We start from the raw sequence: 12,371 nt of genomic DNA, 5'->3' as shown, positions 1-12,371 counted from the left end.
TGGCGGCTCCGAGCCCGGCGCGTCTCGGCATCCAGGCGCATTTGTTTCTTCCTGGCTTCCACGCGCCCGGTTTGGCCGGGACCTTTGGGAGCGATGCCGAGGGATGTGATTTTAGTTGTGTGCTTCTGTGTGTGCACCGCCAGGACAGGTAAGCACGGCTGGGGCTGTCGGAGGGATGCGGGGAAACGGGCGAGCCCAGCCGCTGTGCCCAGCGCCCACCTTGGCGTGGGGAGGACCTGGAACAGAGCTTCGCGCCGGTCCGGGGAAGGGCGTGGATGGGTCCCTCGAATCTCTCTGCTCTGCTCCAGGTGAAAGGGTGAGAAGTAGGACTTACAGGCCGGTGGAAGATGCCCCCGAGGAGTAGCCCCCTGCCCCGAGGACGCGGCCTGGCGGGCACAGGGGTGAGGGGCGCGGCCGTTCAGGCACACCCTCCAGCTGCTAGCGACCGGCTTCCGGGTAGAAACCCACATAGTAGGGAGGCCCGGGAAGCCACCCCCAGGAACTTGACAGGTGCGGGGAAAACCGCGGTCCCTGCGCCCTGCTGGCCAGGGCAGGGGCGGCGGCTGGGAGGCGCACCCGCAGAGGGAGCGCTTCCGGCCGGCGGGCGGGCGCTGCTGGGGCGCGGGCGGGCGCTGCGCGGGGTGAGAGCTGCGGGCGAGGCTGGGATTCCGAGATCCCTTTTCTCGTCCCCTCCTGCCTCTCCCCGGGGAACTCTTGAAGTAGTTTTTTTTTGCCACTCCCTTTCTCCCCCAGAGGGCAGGACAAATTCGAGGTAATTGGAGCTGTGGGGGCAATCCCAGGGAGATGCTCTTAAGCTCCAAACCTGTTTTCGCAGACTGTAGCTGCGTGTTGGGGTCGTGGAGGGGAGGTCAGGAAAACGGGCGTAATTTTCTGAAGTCCCCACTTCGTTCTGCCTCCAGGGAAGCAGTTGTGAGGACGTTAAGAGCACCTCCTTCTCTCAGCCCTCAGCCTGCATGTCCCCTGGGGGTTTGGAGACCCACTCTCAGCCGCCTTCTCTGGGGAGCTAGTAGTAGATTGGGGAAGGTGGCGGTGGATTGGACGAGGGAATTGGCAAAAATAGGACTCTCCACTGCTGGTGCGGGCGTCGCGAGTTTTTATTCCTACGCTAGCCACCCTCCTAACGTGCGGCAGACTTCGCACCCCAGAGTTGATGGGTAGTCATCCCCACTGCTTTTCCCCTCTTTTATCACTCTCATTTCTCCTCTCCAGAGGCATAGCCTCCTGCCCACGCTAGGCAGCAAGTTTATCGGTAGAGGGCTGGGAATGGGTGCTCGGCCTGGGTGGGCTCAAAAGTTCCCTCCGCTCGCTCCCCAGGCGTCCCTCTTGGGCTGTTAGCAGCCCGCCTGAGGATTCAAGAGTTGGGTGTCCAGCAGCTTCCTGCTGGCCCTTTCCATCTTCCCCAGGACCGAGCAGGCGGCAGCTTTTCCTTTGCTTAATGAAAGAGCGGCGGGTGTGGACTTCTCCAGGGATAAAAAGAATCCCCATCCGTTTTCAGTCTCCACCCGAGAGCTCCGCAGCCTGCCAAGATGCCATGACTCTGTCCAGCCTAGAATAAGCGCTTCTTGAGTTCCGGCCTATCTAGATGGGGTAGTCTTTTAAAGCCAAGAGCACACGAGAAAAAGCTTGCCCCCGGGAAGATCAGAGCAGTGGGGACAGTGCAGAGCGTGGGCGACCAGCCCTGCTAGTGGAGAATCTGGTGCTGGTGAGCATCTTACAGGGGAACCAAAGAGAGAAGCTAGGTGGGGTTGGGGTGGGGTGAGATATCCGTCATTTAATTTTCTCAAGTGCACATCGCTACGGAGTATGCCTGCGTCCTTTGTTCCCGTTACTCCTTTGAAAAGTCGGCCAAAAGTACCTTCCCCAGAAGTGGATTGTGGGTCCTGGGCGCGTTGCTTGTGGAGTTTCTTTAAGAACAAAATCCTTTCCCCTTCCCCACATTGAGCCCCTTTAAATCTTGTAAAAAATCGGTTGTAAGGAAGTTTCATTTCTGTATTTATTCATTCATTCAACTGAAGAGTTGAGCGCCTTGCTGGGTGCTAGGATTGCTTATGCAAAGAAGAACCGACTTGGTCTTTGACTTCCAGGAACTTACGGCTTAGCTGAGAACCTAGATAGAGACTGAAAAGCGTTTTTATTGTACAGCTTGACGGGGTAGAAGGAAGAGAGATGGGACTATAGAAGTCTGTATTAAGGATATAGAGGAGAAATTGTAGAAATGAATTCTGGGGAGGGGTGGTAGATGGTCAGGGAAGCTTTAATCAGAAGGTAACATTTGAAAGTTGTGTCTTGTAGGATTTTTAGGGAGTTTTCCAGGTGGACGGAGTGGGGAAAGCATTCCAGACAAAGGGCACAGCTTGTCCAAAGGCAAGGAAGAATGGAAGGATCTGAGAATTGGTTGTGCAGTTGCTTAGGGAGCTTGGGTTTTCTGTGCCATTTGGTACTCGTTCAAAGAGTACCAAGAGGCTACACATTTCTACTACAAAAATTATCAGAAGAATCAGAGAGACATGGGGGAATTATATCTCAATTCTTTTACTTATAATTTCTTGCAACTTGGGGGATATGATCAGCAGTTTTCTCTTTGATTTTACCTGGGAACCATCATCCCTGTATCACACATCCGTCCTCTGAAGTAGCTAAGGCTGGCTCTTAATTAGTTGATTGGGATCCAAACAGCCACTTGGAAAGTTTATTTGTCAAGTGGGACAATTGTTGTCTGGGCTGTTAACAGCCCAAGATGAAATAAACACGTGGTTCACTGAGTGAACTGCTCAGATATCACTGCTTTTAATGGAAATGAATAGATGGTATCGGGCACATTTTAATTAAAGCAGCACTGCAGTGCAGTAGCAGTTACATATGAAAAGATCTAATGATAGGTGTCACAGGAAGCTGCTTAAATTACCTCATTGTTCAGAGAACTTGTTTTAAAGAGTAAAGTGGAGTTAAGATAGGTGTTGTTCTGGTTATTTCTGGGTGAAAAATTCTGAGATTTCCAGGTACATCACTAATAATGGAAATTTAGCAGGCTACGATGCTTTCCAGGTGTCTTGGTGGTAGAGAATCTGTCTCTGGAGGAGGTAATAGCAAGCTATTCCAGTATTCTTGCCTGGAGAATTTCATGGACAGAGGAGTCTGGTGGGCTACAGTCCATAGGGCCACGAAGAGTTGGACACAAGTGAGTGACTGAGCACGCATGCACACACACAGAAGGCCACGGTAACAGCAGTAATAACACGTCAGGTCCATGAGTTTTCTCCAATGACCTGGAAGTGCGCATAATACAAAACTCAATGATTACTGCCCCGTGGCTTTCCAGTTTGTTGTGGTCACCAGGGCAGTGGGTAGAGGGAGCTCCTGGGGCTGAGTGAATGCTTTTTGCTGCCACCTGCTGGGAAGGAGAGCTTTTTAAAGTACCTCCCAGGCTATTATTAACTGAGTTGAAAGGTAAAGCTATGAACAGAAGCCCCTGGCCTCCAGTAATCAAGTGAAATATTGGCTGACTTGGAACAGGCACAGAGGATGCTTCTGGGATATTAAGAAACTTTGTAGGAGTTCAGAGGCCCAAATCCGATCAAATGATTGTGAAATCCTGCTGGTAAATGAGATCTTAGAGCATCTCTCCAGTGAGGTTTGTCATGCATGGAGCTGGGGAAAACAGCTGCCTTCATGGATGGTGAGCCGGATTAGGTTTGAAGTGAGCCAGATCCAGGAGGATTTGCTTGGGAGCTTAGGTCCGGGACCCTGGAGGTGGATTGAGTGGGTTTTGGACCTGAATACTCCCTGGGTTGGGCTGAAGAGTGGCCAGCAGCAGCAGCAGGTGTCCTGGGAGATTAGAGTGGAGATTCTGAATCTCAGAGTCAGACCTTGAGTGCCTCTGTGAGATTGACATGCTGCCTTCCAGGTTTAAAAAAAAATTTTTTCCCCCCAGAGGCTCTTTTTATCCTACTTAATTTCAATACCCAGCTTTAGCCATTTATAGAGCAGTTATGACCAAAGTAAAAAACTTATAATAGAATTTCCCTGGAAAGGGCAGGAGCTCCATGCTTGGACAAGAAGCAGAAACATTAAAATAAAAAATATATCTTTATGGAGCCAACTTTCTCATACTATATAAGGTTCAGGTGAAGCCATGCAAATGCTGCCTTATTAATAGATTTTCTGATTCCTTAGGCAATGGGCAAAGCAGTTTTTCTCATCCTGCTATTGGCATAAGGTATTTTCATCTCGAAGGGAACCACTTAGAGAAAAGAATATTGTATCTGGAAGGCTAATTGATTTCTCTTGTTCTGTTTTTTTTGGGATGTTTTTATAATAAGAGCAATACAGTTATCTTGAAACCAGGGAAGCCCCTTCATTTGTGGGCTCTAGGGGAAGAGGTCAGTATATTGGGTTGGCCAAAAAGTTTGTTCTGGTTTTTCCAAAAGATAATGCAGAAAAACCTGAACATACTTTTTGACCAACCCTATAGATTCATTATATGGGTTTCACAAAGCGCAGCCAGAGTGAGAATCCCTTCTATTCATCTGAGCATGTGGAGGGGTTGGGAAAATGGGAACCATCTGTACCTTTTGTATAAGTCCAGCGAAGTTGTGGACCAAGGAGATGGAATGGTCTGGAGGGCTGGTCCTATGAAAGACAGATGCAGCAGGCCCCAGCTGGGCACCAAATATGTGGTAGGAGTATTCATACAGTTATCACTGAAACCTCATGAGGCTGGAAGGCTGGTATTGAAAGTGAAGTGAAAGTCACTCAGTCGTGTTTGACTCTTTGTGACCCATGACCCATACAGTCCATGGAATTCTCCAGGCCAGAATACTGGCGTGGCTAGCTGTTCCCTTCTCCAGGAGATCTTCCCAACCCAGGGATCGAACCCAGGTCTCCTACATTGCAGGCAGATTTTTTTTACCAGCTGAGCCACCAGGAAAGTCCGGGAGGCTGGTATAATCACCCCCATTTTATGGCTGAGATTAGTGAAGCTCTGAGAATTGAAGCAATTTTTTCCCCCTCAAGGGCACAGAGTTATTAGTGGGAAGAGACCAGGACTGAAAGTGGTCCTTAGTTGAGTGTTCCAAATTGAGGGTGCTATGTTCTCACATGGAGATGGGGATCCAAGGGCACCATTGGGGTGTTCTGCCAGTTCTACAGAACCTGGGTGCCTTTTAGGCTCGTCTAGTTGCAGGGCTCCAAGTTTGGCCTGCATTGGTCACTTATTTTCACAATAATACTGCCTAATAAGTCACCAGAAACTAAAAATAGCATTTATTTTGGTCCATGTATCTGTTGCCTGGTTTGATGATTGGCTTACCTCGGCCAGGTTTGGCTGGGCATCATCCCAAACCCAAGTAAGGTGTCTGTCCCAAGTGTCTGAATCTCCCTGGACCAATGGCCCCACTGGACCATGCTCTTCTCATGGTGATGCAGAGGTACAAGGGAACAGGCTCCACCACACAGGCTTATTCAAGTCTTTGCTTGTATCATGTTGCTAATATTGTTACTGAGTCCAAGCTCACTGCTCATCGCATGGCAGGCCAATCAATCAGGAGATGAGGTGTCGAGGCAAGCAATAATGACTTTTCTTGGAAAGCTGGCAGACCAAGAAGATGGCCGACTAATGTCTCAAAATAACCATCTTATCAGGGTCTGGATGCCAGTTTCTTTTATAGAACATGTTGTAGTCGTTGTGCAGGTTGGAAAAGAATTTCCAGACATGAGACAGAATGAGAGGAAATTAAAGTCTGTTAGAGTGGGAGACGCCATTAGAATAGAGGGCCAGCTCAAGGGACAGCCTACTGCTTTTGTGGGCTCGTAGCCAATTTTTATAGCTTCAAAACAGAAAATTCCTACCAGAATGATGCATTAGGTGATTGGTTAGGGTGCTCTAGGGTGGGTAATAGGGTGGTTATTTTACCTAATATGGGGTCAGGGAACTGTGTTTAGATCTAGAGGCTCATGGCAATAGTTGCTATGGGGCATGATCAGGTCCAGAGATTTTTATCCTGTGACCTTGGGCTCCACGGAACACAGAGTAGAGGAGGTCAGGAAGTAAAGTAAAAAGGCCATTCATCTTGCAAATATCTCAGAATGACCAGCCTTGGGAAAGGGGTGTGTCAATTTGCTTTTTCTTGCAGCCATTCACACTCGCAGCTAGTGGGTGGACAGGGTCATGATGTTTCCCTGAACAAAAGCACTCTGGTTTAGCATTCAGGTAGAGGGACAGGCTTCCCTGAGGCAAGCCGTTATGTATAGACAGTACTCTTTTATTGAAAAAAGCAACAGGGAGCAAAGGTTAAAGTAAAAGAAGCAGAGCCAACATATAGTCAGATTTTATTCTTTCTTGTAACTACATCCTAATGAATCAAACAAGTTACTTGACCAGGCTCAAACTCAAGGGATGGGAAGTTTATTCCCACTCTAAGGATCTCCACTGCTGCTGCTGCTAAGTCACTTCAGTCGTGTCCGACTCTGTGCGACCCCATAGACGGCAGCCCACCAGGCTCCTCCATCCCTGGGATTCTCCAGGCAAGAACACTGGAGTGAGTTGCCATTTCTTTCTCCAATGCATGAAAGTGAGAAGTGAAAGTGAAGTCACTCAGTCGTGTCCAACTCTTAGCGACCCATGGACTACAGCCCACCAGGCTCCTCCATCCATGGGATTTTCCAGGCAAGAGTACTAGAGTGGGGTGCCACTGCCTTCTCCAAGGATCTCCACAGCCATATAGCAAAAAGTGTGGATATGGGAAGGGTAAAGATTTGAAGCCAAGAATTCAGTCAACCATATCCCTTTTAAAAAATTTCCTCGGCTTGAATTGGGATTCCCTCATAGCTCAATTGGTAAAGAATCTGCCTGCAATGCAGGAGACCCTGGTTTGATTCCTGGGCCAGGAAGACCCACTGGACAAGGGAAAGGCTACCTGCTCCAGCATTCTTGGGCTTCCCTGGTAACTCAGCTGGTAAAGAATTTGCCTGCAATACGTGAGACCTGGGTTGGATCCCTGGGTTGGGAAGATTCCCTGGAGAAGGGAAAGGCTACCCAGTCCAGTATTCTGGCCTGCAGAATTCCCTGGACTGTATGGTCCATGGGGTTGCAAAGAGTTGGACATGACCGAGCAACCTTCACTTTCTTTGGCTTGAATTCCATCCAGTCCTCTCATGGTATTCCCCAGATATGCACATTGTCTGAGATCACTGTACCCAAAGCAGTGATCATGCATCCACTTTTTGGTTAATTCTGAGGGTCCTAAATTCAGGGTGTGACATACACAAGGCCTTGTGCAAGGCACCGAGACTATAGGAATGCTTCCTTCGTCTTGTGTCCAGCTAAGGGCTCATTCCCCAAACTGCCTTCCAACTTCCTGGCTAGAGCTAGACCAGCATAGAGGTCCTCTGAGATCACTCTTAATCTCTGCCGTATAGGTATAGAGCACTATAGGTTAAACTGAAATATTAATTGCTTTTCTTCCTTTCCAAGATGATCATTGAATTGCTGATATCTGTTTGCTTGGAGAAAAGCATCACCAGTCTCAGTGAGAGGCATCCAGTGCTGTGACATTGATAGATGCCCATTGGCTTGGTGCTTCTTTGCACAGAGTAGGTAGTTGGTCAGTCATCAGTCTTTGTGAATTGAGTCTGTGTCAGACAGGTAGGATGTACTGATGTAAATCAGAGCACATCCCACTCTTCCCCCCTTAACACATACCTGAAAGCCCTCTAATGACTGTTGTTTAGTTGCCAAGTCGTGTCTGACTCTTTTTGTGATCCCATGGACTGTAGCCCACCAGGCTTATCTGTCCATGAGATTTCCCAGGCAAGAACACTAGAGTGAGCTGCCGTTTCCATCTCCAGGGGATCTTCCTGACCCAGGGATCAATCCTGCACCTCCTGCATTGGATTCTTTACCACTGAACCACCAGGGAAGCCTCATCTCTAATGATGCCCCATTGCAGTTAGAATGCTCTCTCTCCTTGCTGCAGTTCACAAGGCAGTTCCTGCTCAGGGGCCCTACTTTCTACTGCTGTCCCCCGGCCCACTCTGCTCTGGCCACAGCAGCCTTTTGTGTGTTTCCTGAACATGCCAAGCTTGTTTCTGGTTTGCATTTGCTGTTCTCTCAATAAATAGAAAGCTTCCCCCCACCCCAGATCTTCCCTTCTGGAATGATCGCCAGCCCCTATTGTCATTAAGGTTTCTGCTCAGAGGAACCTTCCTCTACCATCCTTTTTAAAGCCTCCATGCAAGCTGCTTTCTATTTCATAACTCTTATTTTCTTCGTGGCATTTATTGCCATCTCGGGCTTCCCTGGTGACTCAGACGGTAAAGAATCTGCCTGCAATCTGGGAGACCCAGGTTCAATTCCTAGGTTGGGAAGATCCCTTTGGCAACCCATTCCAGTATTCTTGCCTGGAGAATCCCCTTGGACAGAGGAGCCTGGCAGGCTACGGTCCATGGGGTCACAAAGAGTCAGACACGAATAAGCACAAACAAAAGCACATTGCCATCTCAAATTATCTTATTTACCTATTTGCTTACTTGCCCTCTCTTCACCTGCTGCCTTAGGAATGTGTGCTCAGGGAGGCCAGCTCCAGTGCCTTGCAGTGAGTGCAGTGTGTTTGTTACAACGAAAGCACTCAGTCACATTTGTTGAAAAACTACTGCATTCAACACACGGGTGAATGAATGACTGAATAAATGAGTTGTCTTTGGGTAAACTGGTCTCGCATTTGGCTGCATTTGGAAGGGGAAGACTTAAACCTTCAGTTTAGAGGACAAGGGGAAGCCTGACAAAAACTGAGAAGGTGGCTCTGTGCACTGTGCTTCTCATTTAACCCTTTGTCCACCTTGGGGATGACAGGCTTTGGCTCCCAAGACCCTTCCCTGAGCCACCTTCCATTGATGGAAGCCTAGATTGCTGCAGGAGTCTTTGTCTCCTAACAGGAAAAGAGTGAGAAGCATGTAGATTTCCTTCTGCAGGTCTATGGGGAAAGGGGTGAGGTTGGGAGGACGGATGAGGTTGTCACAGGGTGTGATGTCCTGAATGAAATGCACTCGGTCTCTCTGGGACAAGCTCTCCAAATCTTGCTTCAGTGACTACGTTACCACCAGACAATCATTGACAGCTGTTGCTGATTAAAACGTCTCCAACTGTGCAATCAGAATTGCACTATTGAGATGCTAAGTGTAGACAGACACAGCCTTTAGGAATGGCTTAAACAGAATCCCTTGGAGTGATTGCTAGCCTTATTAATATATATATAACTGGAAGCCACTTTGCAGGCATGAGCGAATCATTCTACAGAGCACCATGTAGATGGGAGACAGGTTCGAGGATTTGCCTTTATCAGACCAGATGATGGAGGCTCAGGGCCCTGTTTCTCTGTGCCCTGTAATTCTCCAACAAGAGTTGTCAGGGAGTCTACCTTTTCAGTGATCCCCTTGAAATGTACACCCGTGGTTCTGGGGATTCCCTTTCCTGGCCAGTACCTCTGTCACCCCTGTCCAGCAGGGACAGCATCCCTATTTCCTTCCTCTTTATCACACGTGTGGGTGCCTGATTAACAGTGCTCTGCAGAGGTGTTTCCTGGTGACGGTGGTGCCAGTAGTCATTACTGCATCAGTCTGAACAGGAAGATCAGGGCCACAGTCCAGTACCCATTGTCCCTAAATTGAAAAAAGCGCAGAAACCCAAAAGATAACTTACTTGACAGCAAAACCTACCCTGAGCTGAACTCCTTTGGTGGCAAAACTTGACTTAAACTGATATGAGGCTGTGTATAGTCTTTACTTGTACCAATTAGAAGGAAACACCATACTTTTTGCTTTAGAAATACTGTGTTTGGTTATGGGGTGCTGATGTAGACTTTGTTGAAGGTGTTACATAAAATGAGTATATGGGCCAAATTAGCTTTCCAACAGATGATCCATTCTGAGTTATGAAATATATTTGGCCCTGAGGGTTTTGCATAGGGATTATCTGTAGTGGGGATGGGAAAGGGACGAAGAAACCATCGTATCAGTGGGATGATGGAGCAGAGAGTTGCCTTCCTTTTCCATTTAGGAAAAGAGCATCTCCAAGCACTCATCACTGGCTTCTTTGTAGTCCCTGCCACTCCTGTCCTCTGCCACTTCTGTTCTATGTAGTTTCGAGCAAGTCTGCATTTTCAGACAAGATGGCTCTCTGTTCCTTTTCAGTGGTGGGCTTTGGGCTGGATCCGGATCTTCAGTTGGATATCATCACTGAGCTCGACCTTGTGAACACCACCCTTGGGGTCACGCAGGTGTCCGGACTGCACAACACCAGCAAAGCATTTTTATTTCAAGGTAAAGACGTCTCTCTCCTTTGCATGGGGTCAGGACTTGGGGAGGAACTTGGGAGCTGCCTGGGGCATGTTCCTCTGGAGTGTTATTTGTTGGGTGATCATCTCTGTTACTTCTCCTATGTTATCGCCGTGAGGAATGTCCAGAGATGCTGAGGGTGCTTAGATATTTGAGGGGTGTTCTGAGGGTGTAAGGAGGGCAGTAGTGGTCATGGTGATTGAACATTTGGCTTGGCAGTGATATATATCCCAGGGGATTTTGGTGAGGGATCTGAAGTAGAATGAATTTGTAAAGTCCTTGAAAGCCACTGACCAGTCATGTTTTTTCCACAGGATATTTTTTCTACCGTTATCCATATGTTTACCCATATCTATTAGTGCATCTATTCCTATTCTTCTATCTACATCTCTCATTCATCAGGGGACCACGCACACAGAGGATATTTTATGGCTGCAGTGTCTTAGGGGTACAGCTTAGTTGGTTCTGCCTGCTATAAATCTGACTACAATTCGTTAAAGTGTTCAACAAGCATGCATCAGGGCATTATAGTGCACTTCGTAAAAGCCTGGCCCTGGAGCCTGACTGCTTAGGATCAGATGCCAACCCTATCGTTTACTGACTTTGCAGCGTTGGACAATTCCTTAGCCTGACTCTGCCTCTGTCCTCATCTGAAATGCATCATGGGACTATTACAATGCATCATGGGACTATTACAGTGATTGAGGAATGAATCCAGTAGAGTGATTCAAACAGTGCCTGATAACATAGTAAATCCCCCGGAAGTACTAGCTCTTATTATGGAACCCCTACTGTGTACCACGCACCATGCTAATACTAGGATTATTAATAAGAGTAAATAAATAGAGTGAGGGAAACAGTCATTATGCAAGTAATTATTGACTTCCACTGGCTATACTTATCTTGAGGGAGATGTATAGGTTGCCAAATAAGAGTATACAGGGAGATCTGATGGGGAGATGGTAGTGGTCAGGGAAAGGCTGCCCTGAAAAAGTGATGGGTCAGCAGAAGTGTGGAAAATGAATAGAAAGCCTGGTGTAGGAAGAGGTGGGGGCTCAGAACATTCTGGGCAGTAATGATATGTTATGAAGGTCTTAAGGCAGAAACCAACAGAAAGACATTTAGCATGGCTAAAAGGTGGTGAGTGGCTGGAGAGGTAGGCAGGGACTAGGTCACACTGGGCCCTGTAGGCAGAACTGACATTTAGCTGATGTCCGTGGGCTTGGTGTGCTGATGCTTTATGGCCGGTATCCGTTCTGATAGGTGGGGGGCCATGTACTTGTTAACTATTGCAAATATTACCCAGGCCCTTGTTAGTTTTCTGCTTTACTCTCAGATCAGTGGGGGCCTTTGATGAGTTGAAGCAGGGGAGTGATCTGATCAGATATAGCAGTCAGACAGCTGGGATATTCCTATACAAAAATGCCTGGCGGGCTTCTTTGAACCAAGCCTTTTGTGAAGATAACAAAAGGATTATTTTAGAATGACTGAACCAACATTATGGGATGATATATATATCCTGTGCAGAGAACTTCAGTCTTGTTAATAAAATACAGCACATCTACAGATCCTGTATAGTAATATATAACAGGGCTACAGGTATGTTAATTTCCACTCACTCTAGGAATCAGTAAAGCAAATAGATTGGGCATGCTTAAGAGCAGACAGACTGGGTCAGTTTTCTCTTTGCATTGTGCAAGATCTGTTCACTTACTATTGAGAGACCATCCCCCTCTTGGTTTGAGAGGTGCTGCTGACACTTTGTCAACAGAGTTGTTATGGAAGCCTGGCTCATCTCTACACTTCATGAAAGCAATAGTCTTTCTATCTAAATACCCCTACATCCCTACGGCCAAGTATTGTGCGTGGTACGTAGTAGGTGATGAAGAAACATTTTGAACTGCATTAAAATTTCCTCTGTCCAATGTGCTCTTTGAAAGGCTTGCTGCCTGCTTTATACACTAGTCTAGTCATTTACTCATTTATTTATTCCCTAGGCTAGATCTCTGCTCTCTAATTTG

The 12,371-nt window shown here is 47.5% G+C and overlaps 1 protein-coding gene across 1 annotated transcript in view; it reads left to right on the top strand.

Annotated features, from left to right (window-relative positions):
• The first annotated feature begins 6 nt into the window (after nt 1-6).
• The window catches only part of NELL1 (NEL-like 1 (chicken)), a 1,067,650-nt gene continuing 1,055,285 nt past the window's right edge, over nt 7-12,371 (top strand). The window contains exons 1-2 of the mRNA XM_010858409.1: nt 7-148; nt 10,207-10,335. Of these exons, the coding sequence (XP_010856711.1) occupies nt 94-148; nt 10,207-10,335 (184 nt within the window). The 5' untranslated portion in view covers nt 7-93. The remainder of the gene's footprint in view (nt 149-10,206; nt 10,336-12,371) is intronic.

This window comes from Bison bison, unplaced genomic scaffold (assembly GCF_000754665.1).
Source record: "Bison bison bison isolate TAMUID 2011002044 unplaced genomic scaffold, Bison_UMD1.0 scf7180017864388, whole genome shotgun sequence".
NCBI lineage: Eukaryota > Metazoa > Chordata > Mammalia > Artiodactyla > Bovidae > Bison > Bison bison.
Note: the sequence above shows the minus strand (reverse complement) of the source record. Positions and strands in the feature narration are given on the sequence as shown.